Raw genomic sequence first — 19,275 nt, forward strand, 5'->3', positions numbered from 1 at the left:
TACGCGCTTATGCATCGATCATGATGATACCTCGCTGTTGCTGTAAACTTTGATAGATGTTTACAGACAGAACTCAGTTATATAGATTTGAATAAACACGCTCAGATTGGCCTCTGGAGGAAGTGGGAAGCGCCCTCCCTCGGTCTTTCTCCCAAGACGTCAGGACGGATCTGTATCACCCAGTCTGATCTCTCCTTCTGTGATTTAAACAAAGACCAAAGTGTTTGGGGATAGCATGGCAATGGTAGTAAACCAGTGGTCAGAGAACATTTCTGCAGATCCGGGCTCTCAGCTCCAGATATGCAGCCAGGATCCCGGCGGGGCACCGGGAACCCCCAACGGTTCCACCCCGGGGAACGACGCACTTTCGGGGGACAAGATTCCCAACGTGGACTGCATGGTGTGCGGGGACAAGTCCAGTGGGAAGCATTACGGTCAGTTCACCTGCGAGGGATGCAAAAGCTTCTTTAAGCGCTCGGTGAGGCGGAACCTCTCGTACACCTGCCGGGGGAACCGAGACTGTCCCATCGACCAGCACCACCGGAACCAGTGTCAGTACTGCCGGCTGAAGAAGTGTCTCAAAGTCGGCATGAGGAGAGAAGGTAAGACCAGAGCTGTGATCTGTAGCAGTGTGATCGACGTCAGTGTGAGGTTGAAGTTGAGAGATATTTATTTACGAAACGTGTTTCTGTGCGTAAAGTGTTGTGAAATACACGGTGCAATATCAATCTGAACAGGCCATTAAGTCTGCAGCTCAGCCGTAAAAGATTGAACTGTTTTTAAACTCTTCACATTGGCTGGGGCTCTTGTCTCCAGTGCTGTTTCACTTATTTTATTGGTTTTCTAGAAACAATATCTTTGCAAAAGGGCAGATGATCCTCTTTGTTACAAGAAAACATTTAAGAAACTTAAATTGAATGAACAGATTTGGATTGGAAACAGTCATTTCACCACATTGATTTTTCTCTTTCTGTAAGAAAATAATGCATTGAAGACTAAACATGACACTCTTGTAGCTTTTGTAATTTGTCATCTCACATGTCAAACTAAAACAAAGTGCCAGTGAGAGATTTTGTGCGGAGATTATGCGTCACGTTTGATGCCTGTTGATCTAGTGGCTATGTTCTATACAGCTTATACCACAGCCACTGTTGTTATGGGCAAATAATCAGTCACCACCTGCGGCACCACAATGCTTATTTCACATTCATTTACCAAATCTAAACCATTCACCCTGGTGCGCTCTGTTCTGTGAGAAATCCCTCTTTTGTCCCCCCTGTTTTAATTATGCTGTTTGCTCACCGACACCCAGAGCCGCTATAAGAGGATGCCGCTACATTTGTTGTATTGTGTTGCATTAACAACGGGTCAGTTGGTGCCAAAGGGGAGCGGCGCAAACGTGTTGGTGAAGAAGAGCTTCCCTTATTAATTATCATTCAGCAGCGACGACCCATTCATGAGCGATGCGATGGTGCATATTTTAAAATGTGAACCAAATGGAGCCAAAGTCTCTTTTCTCTCAACTGCTGTGTTGGCAGCGTGACTGATGGGTTACATTTTTGTGTTTGTTTATGCACTTTGGAAAGGATTACTGGACTCCAGCCGTCTATATATCATTTAGAGAACCTCCTGATTTAGAGGCGACGGTTTTTAGGATCAGAAGGCAGCGTGCACCTGTGGATATATTTGATTTTCTGTATAATATCTTTGGGAAATTAATGAAAATGCCAACAGCAACGTGCACACTGACAACTATTACACACCTTAACACACGTGCGGAATGGGCAATAACGCTATAATTGTGTTGTTATTGGAAAAAGAAGTGTGTTTCACCCACTTATATCCGAGTTACCCTCAAAAAGTGTGAGTGTGTAATGAAGATGTCACACTTCGCCCTTTTATTTTCCCTCTCAGAGGACAGAATAGGGTCAGCAGCATCCCAGTGAGCAGTGTTGCTCAAGGACACTCCGACAGGGGATGTTGAAGGACAGACAGAGTCTCCACAACGACCCCGCCGCCCTTTGTTCTCTGCCTGAGCCAAAATGTAAATACAGAGACGGTGGAAATACCCGTCCTCCTTAGAGCCTGAGACGAGATGATCCCTCAAGGGTTCCCGCTATAGTACACTGCTATGCCTCTTTGACTGTGTGTGTGTGTGTGTGTGTGTGTGCACTGTACACACAGTCTTACCTCATGTAAAATACCCTCAGGCCACACAGACTCGGTGCTGCTCCTCTTCGGCTGAATGAACTCGAGGGAATCGCCTGCAAAAAATATCCATCTGATTCCGTCTGGTAATGAGACTTAAAATGAAACTTAAACATTTTAACGTTCAAACAGGCGATAAGTTGTCAGTTGGAGTTTGGAGATAAATTAATACCCAACGAAACACCTGAAAAGTGGTTTTGTATGCAAAATTAAATATTCATTTCATTTCCAGCGAAAAAACGTTCCTGGCATTCAGGTATGTCAGTGAATGTTTTGTTAAAAACTGACGTTTCTTGCAGCGCCGACCTTACAGCCGTGAAGGCTACATCATGTTCACTAATGAATAGCGTGAAAAGAAGTTAGAGTTCAGATGAGATAACGTTATGATGCTGCACAGGGTGAAGACTAATATACACTGCAAAAACTATTCATCTTAACAAGTCATTCAACCCCTTGATTTTATTATTTTATTAACATAAGTGGAACATCTTTAACTTCATTCAATCTATTTTCAGATTCCAAAATGTTCTTAAACGTTGCACGTTGCAGATAATGGAGGGACATTTTTGAAATAAATTCAGTTGAAAAGAGGGTAAATTATCTCTAAAAATACGATGTAAACTTGTTGCCTGTTGACATTTCTTTGCAGTGCTGGTTTATAGTTGGGCGCAAAAGGCTTAAATGTGGAGCAGGTCAACTTCCATTGGCTGAGCTCAGCTGTTGGTGCATTTGAGGTCAGCAGGATTAAACGGTGTCCTTAAATCCTCTTTCTGCCGGCTGACTTCTGTTTATCAGCGATCATTGTTGTTAAAACGTGTCCAGCTATTTATGCAGCAACTTTTATGACAATTTGGAAAAGTAAATAATTACAAAACAGAATTTGTTGTCATAAATAGTTAAATAATGTTAAATTAGAGGTTCAGAAAGGCAGTGAGCATTATTATTATCATCACTCCCATCGTTTTATGAGGCAGAAATAACAACAAATAAATATTTGAATGTGTAACATTGTGTAAACATAAATAGTCATGAATGTTTGAAACAAATCGTGGCATCATCACTGTTTCATTGCAACATGTACACTAAATTAACCACCGCTGCATCCCAGAATTCAAAGATTGAGGGTGTCAACTGAAAAGTGGCAGCACTGCTAAAGCACACAGCCACCAAACGGGTCTTACATAAGTCATGCTTCCTCTACATTATTCAACAGGTTCACCTAAGGTTGCCAAGGGGACGCAATGTTTATTGTCATGTTACGGTCCAGGTGAAATATGCATTTGATATTTCTGTTTTCGAAGTATTCAAAAGTTAGTTAAAAAGCTACTGTCAAATTAAATAAAGCAGAAGATCCGGATGATTCACAAGTGAAAATGCAGTTTGTTGAGCTAAAAGAGTTTGGCATGCTATTAATCATTTAGAAGCCCTTTTTTTACTTACTTTGAAATGTACTCCGTTATAGCATATAGGTCATAATGTACTCTACATCTAAAAAAGTAAAAACTAAGTCAGAGGGAAAGTGCTGGTTGATGGAAGTGTTGACTGGTTTTGTTCACAAATTAAGTGTAAACCAGTCAGGCCACGAAAACATTATGTTTAGTGATTAAATCAGTTTGCATCTTCTGTCGCTCCAGCATTTCCTCATACGGAAAGCCAGCAAGAGACAGTTTTGTTTCGGTTATTAAAATTACAGCATGGTTTAATATCACTAACACTGCTGCGTGACTTTTCTGTTTAGACTAAATTAATATTTAGCTGCCTGAGAAGACATACTAAAAGTTTCATGAGCGGACCGCGTCAGATTTAGAACTTCTTCGCTTTCAAGTGAGTGTTTCTTTTTCTCTCTTTTTTTTTTTCTCCCAAAGGGGACGTTTGACCTCTTTCTGCAGACTGCTGTGTAGAACATAATATCATTTGTTGGAGACTTTTTATCCAGAGCACCTTTCAGCACCATGACAGCCAACATTTCTGTTCTGGCCTCAGTGGGAGTCAAACCTCTAAAACCTTGGCAGCGTTAGTGTCATTGTCTCACCACGCAGCTACACACAACCTCCGCTTGTTTCTCTGTCAGCGCAGTTTCTAGGCTGAATGGGAAGCGGAGAGGCAAAGAGAATCAACCTGACAGCTCCTTTTGAACTGGAGTGAATGTTTTAATTTTTGAAACAGCCCACAAGGACGAGCTACTGACTTCAGCGAGAGCTCAAACTCACGCGTGGTAGTTTACTGCGCTGATGAATGCGTGCATACACAACGATAATAACATCGTGTCTGGCGCGTGTGTCTTGAATCACACACCTGGGCAGCTATGAGCACATGCAGACGCACATAGTGGAGTGTCGTGGCAGTAAACAGTCTCAACATGCGTTTGGTTTACCTACATTCAGCTTGCCTTCCTCCTCTGACCCGTATTGCACTCTGACAACAAAGTCCAATACCAACAGCAGCGGAAAATATAGGTCAACCAAAACTAAAACATTAATAACACACAGGCTTAAGTAAATGTGTGAACCGGACAGGGCCTCTCTAGTGAGTAAATACCCCACTAGTGCACTAAAGTCTAACAGACAGCCTGTATTGACTAATCCATACTCGCAATTTAACACCAAAACACCGCAGTCCGGCCTCCTTTGGCTCCGAAAACCTTTACTTATCCCTGCAATTTAGCTATTGACAAATTCAAATACTTAACCCCTGTCACCATCCTCGTAGGCAAAGTCATTATCAGAGGCCTCTCAGAGGAAAATGGCTCCCATTGACATATGGTTCAGTCCAACCCCAGTCTCCATTAAAGTGATACACTGGAGCCCATGACGCTATCTCCAAGGCTAATGTTAATATCACATAAAGGCGTGTGGGTGAATAGATGAATGATGCTTAGTTTTTTAATGCTTTTGGACACATCAAGGTGAGGAGGCACATAAAGTTATTCTCTGCAAATCCTACAATATCACTAATGCGACAAAAACTAAACGTATTGTGACCTTTTCAGGTGTATTCGGTCATTCGCTCTAACATACATAGACTCTGGAGTGTTTTGCTTGCGACTTAAGTAGCTCAACCTGTTTTTGCATGTCACTCGGGTCACTTGTCATAACACACACACACACACACACACACACACACACACACACACACACAGTGGAGAGAGAGAGGCACAGAATTTGTCAGTGACTGTCAGGAACATTTAACCCCCAACAAGGCTCCTCCTTCAGCCTGCCACACATACGCTCTCTAATACAGCACTGTGGGGAATCTGTGCACATTTATATTTCAGGCATGTAGTTGATGATCTTATCTATGCTCTCTGAGTGGAAGTGTAGTGGTAGTAACGGCAGTAGTAGGTGGAAAAAGAATGCACCAATAACAGTTTTATTTGCTGAGGTTTTGAGGCCCGCCGCTGAGACCTGTGCTGCCACACCAATACAACAGAAAGTATGATTAAGTAACGCTGAGAGTACATGTGAAAATATGTTGCTTTTTTTGTGCAGAGAATTGATTCCTTCACTACAGGATTTGGTCTTGTCAGGTGGAAAAGGCTTTGAAATAGCATGATGTGAAGCTAAAACTGTAACAGACGAATGACTGGCAGGGGTGGGGTGTGTGTGTGTGTGGGGGGGGGGGGGAAGATATCCTCATCTTCAAAAAATGACACCAAAAACATTTGCATGGCTAGATACCACAAGAGATAAGTGGGAATATGTGTTTTGGGTGACCCTTTAAATGCATTGCTCATCTTACTGAAAAACTATATATATATATATATATATATGTAATTCAAGTTATAGTCCGTATTTTTACTGTATGATGATAATAACACAAACCGACAAATAAAGCCAGGCAGCTTAGAGCTATTTAAAGGAACACATGTATGCACAGCTTGATACATAAATGTCTCCACCAAAGGCTAAACTCACAGAAAAGACACGAACTTACTTGGTCCTGCTGTGGCCCACTTTGTGGTAAATAAAGATAGCGTGAATCAGAGTCACTGAGTACAGGGTGAATTTGGTTTACTAATTAATGCAGGAACTGCCTCATCAAAGTCTGAGAGAGAGAGAGAGAGAGAGAGAGAGAGAGAGGCAACTGCATCCGCGCAGCAAAGCTACCAAACTTCCTCACGCAAAGCCCCTCTGCCCTCCATGTCTCTGTCTCTCTCTGTCTGTGTCACTGTTTTCCCTCCCGCTCCTGCGCTGCCTCCGGTTTTTCTGCACTCTCGTTCTGTTGTCTCCCCCACGTTGGCTGCATACCTCTGCTCTTTCATGTTCGACACACAACCGGGGACAGAGTCAGTCCTATTTCAGCGTGCAGATGGCTTGTTCTCAATAATTTCTCAGTAGATGTGAAGAAAGAGAGTAGTGAAGCTGTAATGAGCAACACTTTTATACGAACAAATATCCATTTTTCTATGCTCTATTTCTCTCTTTCTGTGTGATTCAGTTCAAGTTCCAGCAGCCTTAAGATGTCTTTAAAGTGTTCCAGTCAGCCATTATGGAGCACCTTCTGTACCATTAAACATGTATTTAATGCTACACTTAAACAGACCAGCATTCATTTACCTTTATTATAGCAACTAGTACCAACACATTGCAGCAGTATCTTTAAACCTTCAATAGCTGATTTTGTTTGACCACTTGGGGGCAGCAGAAACAAGCTGCAAACACAACACTGACATATTATCTCCTTAAAAGGTTGATATGGCGAACTTGTTAGCAAACAGTTGCTTATTTACACATCCAGCTGAGGGAACTATCTGGCTCTTTAGCTGCTAAATGCTCCACTGGGTTCACCAGCTAGTTGCTAACTGCGTCTTTCTGCTGTCTGGTGCTGAGCAGAGCTTTTTCGAGAGCAGTGAGAATTAATCGAACCCTTTTGAAATGTGTTCGAAGTGTTGGGTTGATGTTTAATATCTTAAGAATCTTAATGGGTTTTTTTTTCTGACAGCACGAAATGAATAAACAGCAGAAGTTTCTGTTTATTCTACAGAAACAGTTCATGGTCCAGCATGAGAGCCTGCACTTGCACAGTAGCACACAATGGGACAAATACTGTGGACCATGGACTCAGTCCGTAGTAACTGTAACTATTTTCATAGAAATAAGTACAACTTAGATGTATGTATGATGTAAAAACGTGTGGTTTTTGTACAGTCTGATGACCCCTGAAGCAATGTTAGGTAACCACAGTGGCTAAAAAAACAGCATCACAAAACTGTAGTGAAAGCTTACCAGCAACATGAGCTCAGCACCAAAGTTGGCATCCAAACGATAAATATTTCCTTGCTTTTTCTGTTCAGTAACATCACACTGTTTGCCAATCTCTTTATCTCACTCTCTCCTGGTTTACACATTAGCTCCTCTCTGCTCCTATCAGACTCTCTTTGGGAGCGTTGGCCTGCTGCAAAGCAACTGACCTGCAGGTCAAAGTTCAGGGCCAAAATATGAGGGCCACGGGGATATTACCTTGGTGTCACATCACTCACGGCCCTCTGAGCTGGATCACACCCATGTATATTCACATAGGCTTGCTGTGACACACATATATTCACACACACGCTGAAGTGTACAAAATCATATCTCTCTTGTACCTTCCAAATGAGATTTTTCTTTTTTTAGCTTTACAAACTTGTTTTTTGGATATTTTGTTGATTGTAGCATTGCAGAATTTTCTAATGGTTATACACACAAACACACACAATCAGTTGAGCTGTGGCTAGAAGCGACATGGAGACAGGCTCAGGTTCATGCAGGGTAACATGTTTATTTTTCGCTCACCAATGGAGGCAAATGGAAAAGCTACTTATTAAACGCAACTGTCAGACTGAGCCAAATCTATAATGCGTCTGTGGAGCCCCGGCACCGTGACCTTTTAGTCCAAATGTTGATAGGCCTTAATTGTATTTAGCTGCTGTAATTCCACTAACAGTCTGACCTAGAGGCTAATCCAGGGCAGCCAGGCAGCGAACTGTGCACTCTGCCAGCTGCCATTTGCTGAAGTGGCATTTTGAAAGTCGCAGCTGAAATGTCCCATGGTACCTCTGTTTGCATGCACTTTCCTCCTCTCCCTCGTTCTCGTGCCCTCATTTTGTGCCCTACCTACACAGGATGCTGTTGTGTTTGGGGTTTTAGGGATTTGTAGGTCTTTTTTAGTGCTTTTTCTGCCCTAAATTGTATATCTCATTTGCAGAGAAGAATAACTCGATATATCATTTTGTTTTAGCTTTTTTTCTCCTCTTACTGTCAGATGATAAGCGCAGTCAATTACATTAAGCTAAGCCACGGTGCACCAATTAAAGAGCAGGAGCCAGTTAATGGCAGACACCCAAATCTGACTTTATACTCCCATCCCCCGTCATTCTCTATCTCTCTCTCTCTGACCCTGGTTTCCTTTTTTCTCTTATCCTCAGGCATCTGTTTTTCTCTAATGTCATTTCTGTCTCCCTCGCTCTCTTGCTGCCCTCCTCTATGTCAAGATACTACATCTCTCTGTCTCTACACTTGTCTGTCTTTCTCTCTATTCCTTTGGACCTTTCCATAATCACCACTCTCTCCTTTTCCTCTTTCCTCTTTCCTCTCTCTCTCTCTCTGTTCCTCTATCTCGCCATCCAGCTGTAGGCGAGGAAAAACAGAGAGTGATGTGTCTCCGTCAGAAGTACTCAAGTGCTCTGCCTCTCAGCCACGAGTGACCCCCACAATGAGGCTTTTGAAAAGTCAAGTGGATCAAGTAGATTCGCCAGCATCTGCAGGATTAACCACCAATCAATATGAGAGCACATTAATAGCTGTGCATTCACATATCAGAGACATGAGAAGCAGCCGGGTCCCAACAGGTCATGGAATTTGTCATTGAATTTTGAAGAACTTGATGAATTCCCCATGAAAATCAGCGACAAGGTGTTCAATACATTAGTGAGAAGCCCAAAAGAAGTGGAAACCAGGTTGCTCACCGGTGTAGAACAGATTTTTTTTAGATGTAACACAATAACAAGGGCAGAGTGACAGTTTTAGGTTACGGAAGTGCTTAGATATGGACAGCCAGGAAAGAGCCTTTCGAGACAATCCTCCCAAGGAAAAAGACAGATTCAGTCCTTTCAGCAAGTGCCCCAAAATGACTCACGTTCAAGCGACAAAGCCCTCCAGCGGCTGCTGAAATTATGACCGTCGTGAGCAAGGGTTAAATCGGGTGACGTTATTATAGAGCGGCAAAATCCACGTAGGAAGGAGGTCAGGGACTCCTCCTGATGAAACGTCAGACAGAGACAGCTGTTTGTTTCCTGTTAACTACTGACAGTCAAGGTTTCTTTTAACCACGACCACGATTGTCCCGTAACTTTAACCACACCTACAAAGGTTCCCTAACCTTAACTCAGTACTTATTTCAACCCTAACCAAAGTGTGTCTGTGCCTATTAACCAGTTTTGGAAGAGACAGACAAATGATTTCCTCGTCCTGCTGATGGAGGTGTCGTTCTAGAGGGCACTAGCAAACATCATACTTTCCTGTTTAGTTTGGAGGACTTGTTGAGTCTTTCACAAACCTGCATTACTGCATTATTCAGCCGTCTTTCACTTCACACTCAAAGCACCTCAGAGTGACTAGTTTTGTTTTTTTTGGTTTGTGAAATCCTGCAGAGACAGACACGTGTGTCTAATCTGACAGCCGTCCATTGCAAAGCAAGACAAGAGCTGCCGGAGTGCGAGTGACAAGGAATGTCCCAATGTGCAACGTCTTTGCGACAGGCAGCACCTCTTCGTAGGTCAGCCCAGCGAGACTGTGCTGTTTGCCAAAGGAGACCACATTCTTTTCCGGGAACACGGGTTGACACAAGTTCACAGGGAAAACTAGTAGTTTGAGGTCAACACCTTTTGTGCAGAGGTATTTTTTTTCCTGCTCAGAGGACAGTCTAGAATTAAAGGCATTTTTATAACGCTCTTGAGTGATTTGACCTCTCGTTTTTCAGGCGTGCCACGGTGCGTTCAATTGACACAGCTGCTGTGTGTGAGGTGACAGGTGATGCAGAGTTGAAAAGCATTTTCCAAACCCCTCCTTCCTTTTCTTTCACCCCCCCCCCACCCCACCCTGCCTCCACCTGTCTCTTTATGTAAACCACCGCTCGCTTTCTGGAACCTCATCTCAGGCTATATTCAAACATATTGAACTCCACACCTTTTCTCTCTTTCCCCTCTCTCTGGCCTCAATTTCTCTCAACTTATCACCTCTCACTCTCTTCCTCTCTACCTTATCTCACCATTTCACCCTTTTACCTAATTTTTCCCCTCACATGTGGCCCCCTCCTTTACATTTCCATTGCCTCCCTCTCCTCTCTCTCTCTGTGTAACAGTAGATGGAGTTATTAGTCAGACAGTGGGGATGACTGAACAGGTGTTTTCCAAATGGGCCTTTGAGCACTCGCCGCATCATCATTGCTCCACAGGGGGGGGGTTGGGCATTTGTGTGTGTGTGTACGAGAGCTTGGCCTCTGCATGCCCTTTTCGCCTCAGGCTGAGCCATTTGCCAGTAAAAGGAGGGGGGGGGGGGGGAGAGATGTTACCGTATGTGTTCATGTGTGGTGTGTGCATGTGTGTATGCATATGTGGGTGCATAACATATGTAGGTGTGAAGAAGTGTTATATCTTTACCATCTGCTGCTTGTCATTACTCATTGATGCACAACAGCAGCACAGAATGGCCTTGGCCCCGGCCACTTTCCACTGCTCCACTGAAAAGACGAGCGCTGACATATTTAGGAGTCAGAGAAATGTTCCCGTCTCCACACTTTTCGCCCCCTTTGACCCCATTCTGCAAACCCCCCACCCGACACATTTGACATGCCCAATTTCACTCTTTCTTTTCTGTCTTCGTCTCCTCTCCCGTCTGTTCTCTCCTGCAGGCTTTCAGGTTTCACTTCACTTTACATGCAGGCTGTGCAGACCGTTTGGACCAGGTTTAGGTGTATCACATGCTATTATATATAGCAGGCCTCTTGAACCATAAAAGTGTAGAAACAATGACAGATATTTACTGTCTGTTAAAAGCTGGGCAGATGAAGGCATCTGTTAAAAGTTCTGATTTATATTTCTGAATTCTCACCTTCATCTGTCTTGTTTTCCATCAGCTGTACAACGAGGACGTACATCGAACTCCCAGAGCAGCCCAGGACAGTACCTGACCAACGGCACCGACCCGTACAACGGCCAGCCCTACCTGTCCGGCTTCATTTCTCTGTTGCTGCGCGCTGAGCCCTACCCCACATCTCGCTACGGGGCCCAGTGCATGCAGGGAAACAACCTGATGGGCATTGAGAACATCTGCGAGCTGGCGGCCAGGCTGCTCTTCAGTGCTGTCGAGTGGGCCAAGAACATCCCTTTCTTCCCTGATCTGCAGCTCATGGATCAGGTGAGTCGGCCACTTTGATGACATTTATATCACAATAAAATATCAGACCAGCGGTAACTTCTGTTATTATTCACTGAAAGCAGAAACAGGCACTCGTGACATTCGATATGGATAGACCTGACGTGTAGATTTACACCAGCTGTAAAGTCTTGGCACGGAGTAATCGCCTGACCTATAAATATTCACATGCACCTTGGGCAGACATAGTCATCACAAATATGTCATGCGATAGCTGCACCATATCATTAATATATCATTAACATCATGTCAACATGTCAAAATATATCTACAAACCCACTTTTGGTGTCTTTTATGATTCAGAAGAGTTGTAGTAATTAACCATTATTGTAAACGCTGCAACAAAGGTGAATCATATTAGGTTGCATGCTGATTGCAGGCCATGTCATGTATATATAACCATATCTTGAATGGCTTCAACTTGTGACTGCTGTTCCTCATACATAAAAATCATGATTTTTTAAACAGTCATTCCCCTTGTAACATTAAATAATTCAGCAGTTTTTTTGACCTATGATCTGTAATTTGCACTTTGGAGCGCCTTGATTCTGTATATCACAGTGCAGATTGCACAATTATCTTAAATAAGACAAATAATGCTAATTGGCATTAAACTCATTCAGTTGTGATCACATCAGAGTTAAACTCATTTTCCATGAGGTTTTTACATTATTTTGCCAACCCATATTGTAATATTAACATCACTGTTTTTCCATATTACATATTAAAAGCATATTTCTCTTCTCCCTGTCATAACTCAGCTTGTCACACCCTCTTGTGATCTTTATGACCTTTCAAACTGACAAACGTTTCGTCACAGTGATTCATCATTACAGTCAGTTTTTGAGAGTTAGGCGCTCTCTGTGAGCTTTATGTGCTTTCTTCTTCTTCCTTCAGTGGATAAATATGAATGAAGCTCCTGTCCTGTATGTAGCTTGTATTTACTCTTTGATGTGACCAAATTCTGATTATCTTCAAGGTGGTTTGGATTATTGGATGTTCAATGCATCTTTACAATTAGAATTAATGTGTATGTGTAACTGTAAATCATTGCTATTGATTTACAGTTTGACTCATGTTAAAGCTAGGTGGAAAGCCTGCTGTATTGTAACTAGAAGGCACTTGAGGTGTGCAAACCCTGTAAACACACCTTTAGTATTTGGAGACAATTCCTTGTCTCCATTAGTTTCATATATATGATTAAAAAACAAGAATTGTCTTATAATGGAACTCTCAGTCCAGATCTGTCGACCACATATGATTTTAATCAGATTTTAGCCAAAATAATTTCTTTCCTGTAATAACAGCTCTATAACTACCTGTATCCTAGGTGGCGCTGCTGCGCATGTCATGGAGCGAGCTCTTCGTCCTCAACGCCGCCCAGTGCTCCATGCCGCTTCATGTGGCCCCTCTGTTGGCAGCGGCAGGCCTGCACGCATCGCCCATGTCAGCAGAGCGTGTGGTGGCCTTCATGGACCACATCCGCGTCTTCCAAGAGCAGGTGGAGAAGCTGAAGGCCCTGCAGGTGGACACGGCTGAATATTCCTGCCTCAAGTCCATCGTGCTATTCACGTCAGGTGAGTTTTAATGAAGCACGCGTGTCATGTAAACAGTGGAGAGTCACAGGGAGGCTGCACGAAATGTCAATGGTGTCATAGGTCTCTAACTTAACGTTGAAACAGGATGTTGTAGCAGTAATCAAAAGTTTAACAATTAGAAATTCATGACCCAAAAATGTCAAATCTACTATTACTGGCTGGGATGTAGATGAAAGCCAACTGACCGAGTTGTAAAACTTTTCTCTGTCGAGAGACAATGGCCACATTTTTTACTCATGTAAACATCTTATGGACTGACACATTTGCAGGTTGCATGTTAGATAAGTCAAGTTTAATATCAGAACCTAATATCGCAATATCTTTGAAGTCCCACATTGGCAATGGTTCCTGACCCAGACTAAGCTCTCTAAGAAAACAAAAAAAATCTATCCAAAAGAGCAATCCTTTCAGACGGTTGAGGGTGCAATTGATGTTGCAGGGGAAAAGGTCATTACAAAAAATAGAAATAAACTCTTGTAACAGTTCATAGTAGAATAAAACTGACTTCCGTTGGCACAGGAACCTTCTGTTAATTGGTTTATTCTTATTATTGGTTTATATTGCTGTTGTCATGTCGTGCAAAGTCTTTGCTGTTGCTAGGAGACTCATCAGCTGTTAATACAAGCTTAAAAAAAGAATTAGGCTCAAAGCTAATTGATAAAACAAACAACTTACAGTCAGTGTGTTGCCTCACTTTTATGTGAATGTCGTTACAGCAATCTCATTAGGTCGGACATTTCCGTAACACTTTAAACACGATACAAGTCTGAATTGAATGGCTTCAGATTAACGTAAAGGTTGCAGCAGCATAAGGTGAAGAAATTAAATGCATGTCTTGTTCTGCCTTATAAAGAACGCTGTTATAAATGTATCTCTCAATCATCATCTCACTTTAATATATTTTAAGTTGTTGAGGAGATCCTTCTCATGTTGGATCAGCCTATAAAAATATCTGCTGTGCAGGTCATGCATGAATATCCAGCAAAATGCTTTGCATACAGCATGTGATCAAACAGGAATTCATGTGAGCATTCATGTGATTCTATGCATAAGCACTGCTGTTTATAAAATATGCAGCAGAAATCTTCAGATATCTATCAGATATAATTTAAGTTTCCCGCTGTCAGGTCGTTAATCAAGGCTTCGATGCCAAAATAAGTTTTAAAATCCATCAGTGATGCAGCCTGTGAGAAAACGTATTGAACATTTATATAACACATATGACTAAATGACAAAAAGCCATTTAACACAGAGATGAAGCCGGCAATGTTACATTTTTTATGTCTAAAACAGCTAGTTAATTAGTTTAATCAGTATTATTGTTTACTAAATAAGCCAAGAGGTCCTGCTAGCATTCATGTTTGTCTGTTATGAAAGGTATGTAAACCTGTATGACACACAGACCAAGAGACTGATTGTAGATTTTGAGCATTACTTGATGATTGAACGGTAGAATAAGAATGTACTCAGGTGGTCTCAGTGCCAAGAAACATTTCTCCTCTCTGTTGTGTTGGAATCCAGTTTCAGCTCACAGGCACATGAAGCTGACTTCAACTGCTCTTAACCCACAACCTTTTCACCTCCGCTGAGCCTGACCGAGACGTGACCTCGAATGCTGCAGCAGATACTGTCTCATTGGCTCCATATGTAAATGCTGCTGCTACAGTCCTCCCACTAGTCAGTCATGGTCTCTGCCCTTCATGAATTTGACTGTAATTCGATCGCGCTCCCATACTGTAAAAGGCCTCTATTGACCCCGTGAGTAGCTGCTTGTACCTCATGTAAATCACCTTTTTTGCTGGAGTTAACTGTAAGCTTTTACCTCTGTATTTATCTTTGAGCGCTCCTTCCTTGTAGTACATTGTTCACAACATTTTGTGGCAAAGACTGATGAGTAAATCATTTCTTCATTTACAGTTTAAGAAATTTAAATAGCCACTCCAATCCATATGTTTACGACCTCTTAACAACAACGAAGCCAGCAGCCATAATCTGCTAAAACATTGCCTGGAATCTTATATTGTAATTTCTTAAGTGAATTAAACCGCTTTCTTGGCTCAGTACAGTGGGACTAAATGAAGAAGAAAATCCCTTTGTGCTAGTGTAGATTTGTCTATTTATGGCTGTTTGCATCTGAAGCTCTTTGAAAAAACAGAGGACTTGAGCCTAACACCCTCACCGTGTTGCACAATGTTCTCCCCACTGAGCGGCAGACGAGGTTAAATCAAAATATAATGGTTTTACATCTTGAGAAAACCCATGAGAGAGGCATTGTTTTGATACTGCTTATATACAAACCCTGTTGAGGTTTATCCCAACAGTCACTGGGCTCCAGTGCCAGCCAAAATACTGTCACATCTGGGATACTTCACTGAGAGATCATGCTTTGTGACCCAGGGGGAAACGGATGGTGAAGAAGGCAACGCTGAGATGTCTTATGTCCGTGTTTTTTATTACATTTCCCTCTTTTCTCCCTTGCATGGCATGTCAGATTCACTCTGCGTGTACATAGCGTCTCCCCTCCATGTATGTGGGTGGCTGTGCATCCACCTCTCCCTTATCTTCCTTGCTTTCATCAGCCATCTCTTCCTCATGATCCCATCTATTATTGAAACCAGTCATCCACCCCTCCTTCCTGCGCTCCCCAAACCCAACCCCAAGCCCAGCCCAGGCCCCGGGACCCCTGCCCCCACCATGGGAGTTGAATTATGTATGGTGGGATCCAGTGAGACGGAGGATTCGCCACAGCCCTGGCCATGACCTACATAACCCCTGTAGCCCTGAGCATCCCATGTGACTTCCCTGTATGCTGGCAGATGTACCCACATGTATACACATCACAAAAAAACTGCACGTCTTGCCAACGTGCAGATATTAACACAGATATTTGAATCTAATGGAGACAGACATGCACACACGCACACACTAGATAGACCCGTTAATAAACTTGACTCCTGCAGACCTTGTAGGCTGAGCTAACAAGCTCCGACAAACACCAATCGTCTCTCACCTCCCTCTGAGTCCCCTCCCTCCGCTCCCCCTGTGAAGCCCAGTCCCATCAAGCCACATCAGAGAACGGGCATCTCAGTGCTGCCACCCTGATCCCTCACCCCCACTGACCCGGTGTGTGCCCAAGGATCAGACAAAAGAACACGGCGCTTGGCGTGGAAGGGCGCCCACAGAGCTGTCGCTTCGGCACGCGAAGTGGTTTCAGTCACACAGACAGCTTTGCTAATCCCAAACAGGCAGTGACTGCCTTGTCACGCAGGACCCAAAATGGCGGCCAAACAGTCCATCTGCCCCCCCGAGTGGAGGGAAATACAGCCGAAGTGGGAGCAATTATTCACTCAGAATGATGAGAATAGTGACCGCTGGGGGTGGGGAGGGGTTGACACACTCGATTAAGATATGACGTAAATTAATTTTTTGTTGTTGTGAGGAACTGAGGCCCAGCAGGGCAGGGTTTACACAGGGGACAGATCAAAGTGTGAGATGACAAAGGGGACCTACGATGCAAGGTGACAGGTTAAAACGTACGGGCCATCGCTTTTAGACTAAAAGAAAGTGCTTGGGAAGAAATTGCCCTCATCAAAAAACCTGTCTTCCATATGAGGGTTCATTCAGGGGGCAGAGCGGGGAGCACTCCCGCTGAATGTACAGTATGTGGCAGAGTACAGTAAGATGTGTCTTTGTTTTGAGTTCACACATCTCTGACCTCCTTTGCTTAATCCCCCATGCTCTCCCCTGCATACAGAGGGTGCGAAAAGTATCGTGCACAGTGTTACACACTCTCTCGGTTGTGCGAGACTCTTGCCAAGGTGGGGGTTGGCAGGAGGGGAGGTGTGAGGAGGTGGGTGGCAGAACATGACCTCCAGTTGCGGAGGAAAGGGAACGCTGTAGCGTGCTGTGAACTAAGGCAACAGGGTGTAGTAGATACATATCTCTGCAGTGACATCCTCGATTTCCTCAAGTTTGAGCAAGACTTCTCTCGCTTGAGGAATTTGAAAGGCAAAAAAAAATTACAGTCAGCTCTTTTATTACCCCTCTGTGTCATCTTTCTCATTTATCTCTCAATCAACTAGATGAGATTTAAAGTACATGTACCGTATCAAGTCAGCCACTTTGAGTCTGCAAAATATCTGATATTGAATTTTTAAGTTAAATCTAAGCCTCAGTTATCAGATTACACAATATCAACCTATTACCAGGTCGTTGGGAACAAAAGTAAACATCAGACTGACAATTAGTCATTTGTGCCGTGCAGTGTGTCATAGAGGAAGACAACCCACCCTTCAAAGGAAAGATTAATATGTCAGATTTCTTTTGCCGTCTCTCGCCAAGTTTGACAACATCTTTTATGCGCTCAGTCACCCTTGGTTGTTGACATTGTTCCCAAGTCTGTCTCGGGCTTCATCTGACTGATCACCAAGCTATCACTTCTCTAACTTCCGTTTTCACTTCAGGGTTGGGGTACATCACACTCCCTCTCTTTTCTCTTCCTGTAAAATATAAAATGGGTGTTGTTACATAAATGTATCCAATCTAATGTGATTTGCGGTGACTAGCTAACCCCACCCATCACATAAAACCACTTGACTGTTAGCTGGTGGAGCAATGTCTTAGTAGGAGGTGTGTGTTTGGATTTCAGCTGGAAAAAAAAAATTACATTTCCAAAAGAAAGACCCTAATGCTCCTACTCCTGACCTAACAACATGGGTAAAGGTGAATAGTTATTTGCAGCTCCGTATTGTGCTCTATTTGCTAATTGATGATTCAAATCACTCTAACTAAACAGAGCCAACATATTCTGTTTCACTTGGACACATTACAGAAGATAAAGATGCTCTAACTTCCGTATCACTGTAACTTTACGGCACCATGATCACCCAATCTGGCAAACTTCTTGACAGACATGCTGTGTTGTCTGCTTCAAGCATTAATTTGTCTCCTCATATTTTGTAGACTCTGTTTACTCTCTTGCAGGGTCTTTTCAGACACTATAACATTTGATCTATTTGATCTAAATCTTTATATTCTCTTCCCTCCCTCTAGATGCTATGGGGCTGTCAGATGTTGCCCACGTGGAGAGCATCCAGGAGAAGTCCCAATGCGCCCTGGAGGAGTATGTAAGGAACCAGTATCCCAGCCAGCCAAACCGCTTTGGACGCCTCCTCCTCCGCCTGCCCTCCCTGCGCATCGTCTCCTCTCCGGTCATCGAGCAGCTGTTTTTCGTTCGCCTGGTTGGCAAGACGCCCATCGAGACGCTGCTCCGCGACATGCTGCTGTCGGGCTCCAGCTACAACTGGCCCTACATGCCCACCGTGCAGCGCGAGCGGCCCATCTCTCTCCACTACAACGAGAACGGGCCCTGAGGTGGAGAGACAGACGAAGGAGAAGCTGCCGGAAAAATTCAGGCTGAACGTCCATCTGACTACTCATCCATCCATCCTTCCTTCCCTTCATTCTCTGCGTTCAACTCCTCAGCTTTCCCAGAGGAAGTATCTCCCTCACCATTCCGCTCAAAAACCCAGACTGACGATATCATCCGATACCGTCCCGGTTACACAAGCCAGCCAATCATTCACCATGGCCATTGCAGAGACTCTGTGGCCCGTTGCAGTCCCTCAACCGATGGTGCAGTCTACATTTGAGATGTGGCATGAGATGGGCAGGTTGGTAGAACGGGTTATTGCGCAGTTCACCAGCAGGTCTGTTGGACTCACTTCAGATGTCAGTCTCAAACCCCAGGAAAACCGGGGCAGCAAAAGACAAAACAATTGCTTTATTGTTGGTTCTATGCCTACATCTACCCAGGCTGTGTACAAGCATCCCAGTATGGCGAATACTGAGCAAGGGCTTTGCCAATGGGACTCTACAACCAAGAGCACAAGGCCCGCTGTATATTTACCAATTTTAAAGCCAGAAGCCATTAAAAAAAAAGACAAATGCCAAAATGTCTTGGACTTTTGCAGAGGACATGTTTTAATGTGTGTGTATTTGTATTGGCACTGTTTATATGGAGAGAAAACTCATGATTGTGTCCATATGTACAGTATATC

The 19,275-nt window shown here is 43.5% G+C and overlaps 1 protein-coding gene across 2 annotated transcripts; it reads left to right on the top strand.

The window, feature by feature from the left end:
- Positions 1 to 235: 235 nt before the first annotated feature.
- nr2f5 (nuclear receptor subfamily 2, group F, member 5) lies at positions 236 to 18,588 on the top strand. 2 transcript variants are annotated; one of them, XM_070911587.1, is made up of 4 exons: positions 236 to 623; positions 11,320 to 11,600; positions 12,949 to 13,195; positions 18,269 to 18,588. In XM_070911587.1, the coding sequence occupies exons 1-4, from the start codon at positions 236 to 238 to the stop codon at positions 18,586 to 18,588; spliced, it is 1,236 nt and encodes a 411-aa protein (XP_070767688.1). The 2 variants fall into 2 exon arrangements, with proteins under 2 accessions (XP_070767688.1, XP_070767689.1); XM_070911588.1 differs by having other exon boundaries at positions 236 to 602.
- The last annotated feature ends 687 nt before the right edge of the window (positions 18,589 to 19,275 follow it).

This window comes from Enoplosus armatus, chromosome 9, assembly GCF_043641665.1.
Source record: "Enoplosus armatus isolate fEnoArm2 chromosome 9, fEnoArm2.hap1, whole genome shotgun sequence".
Classification (NCBI taxonomy): domain Eukaryota; kingdom Metazoa; phylum Chordata; class Actinopteri; order Centrarchiformes; family Enoplosidae; genus Enoplosus; species Enoplosus armatus.

Excerpts from the sequence above, each read along its gene's own strand:
- nr2f5 (XM_070911587.1), top strand. The coding sequence starts at position 236 with ATGGCAATGGTAGTAAACCAGTGGTCAGAGAACATTTCTGCAGATCCG. Across the intron at positions 11,601-12,948 it reads ATCTGCAGCTCATGGATCAG|GTGGCGCTGCTGCGCATGTC; the intron begins GTGAGTCGGCCA and ends CCTGTATCCTAG. Across the intron at positions 13,196-18,268 it reads CATCGTGCTATTCACGTCAG|ATGCTATGGGGCTGTCAGAT; the intron begins GTGAGTTTTAAT and ends CCCTCCCTCTAG.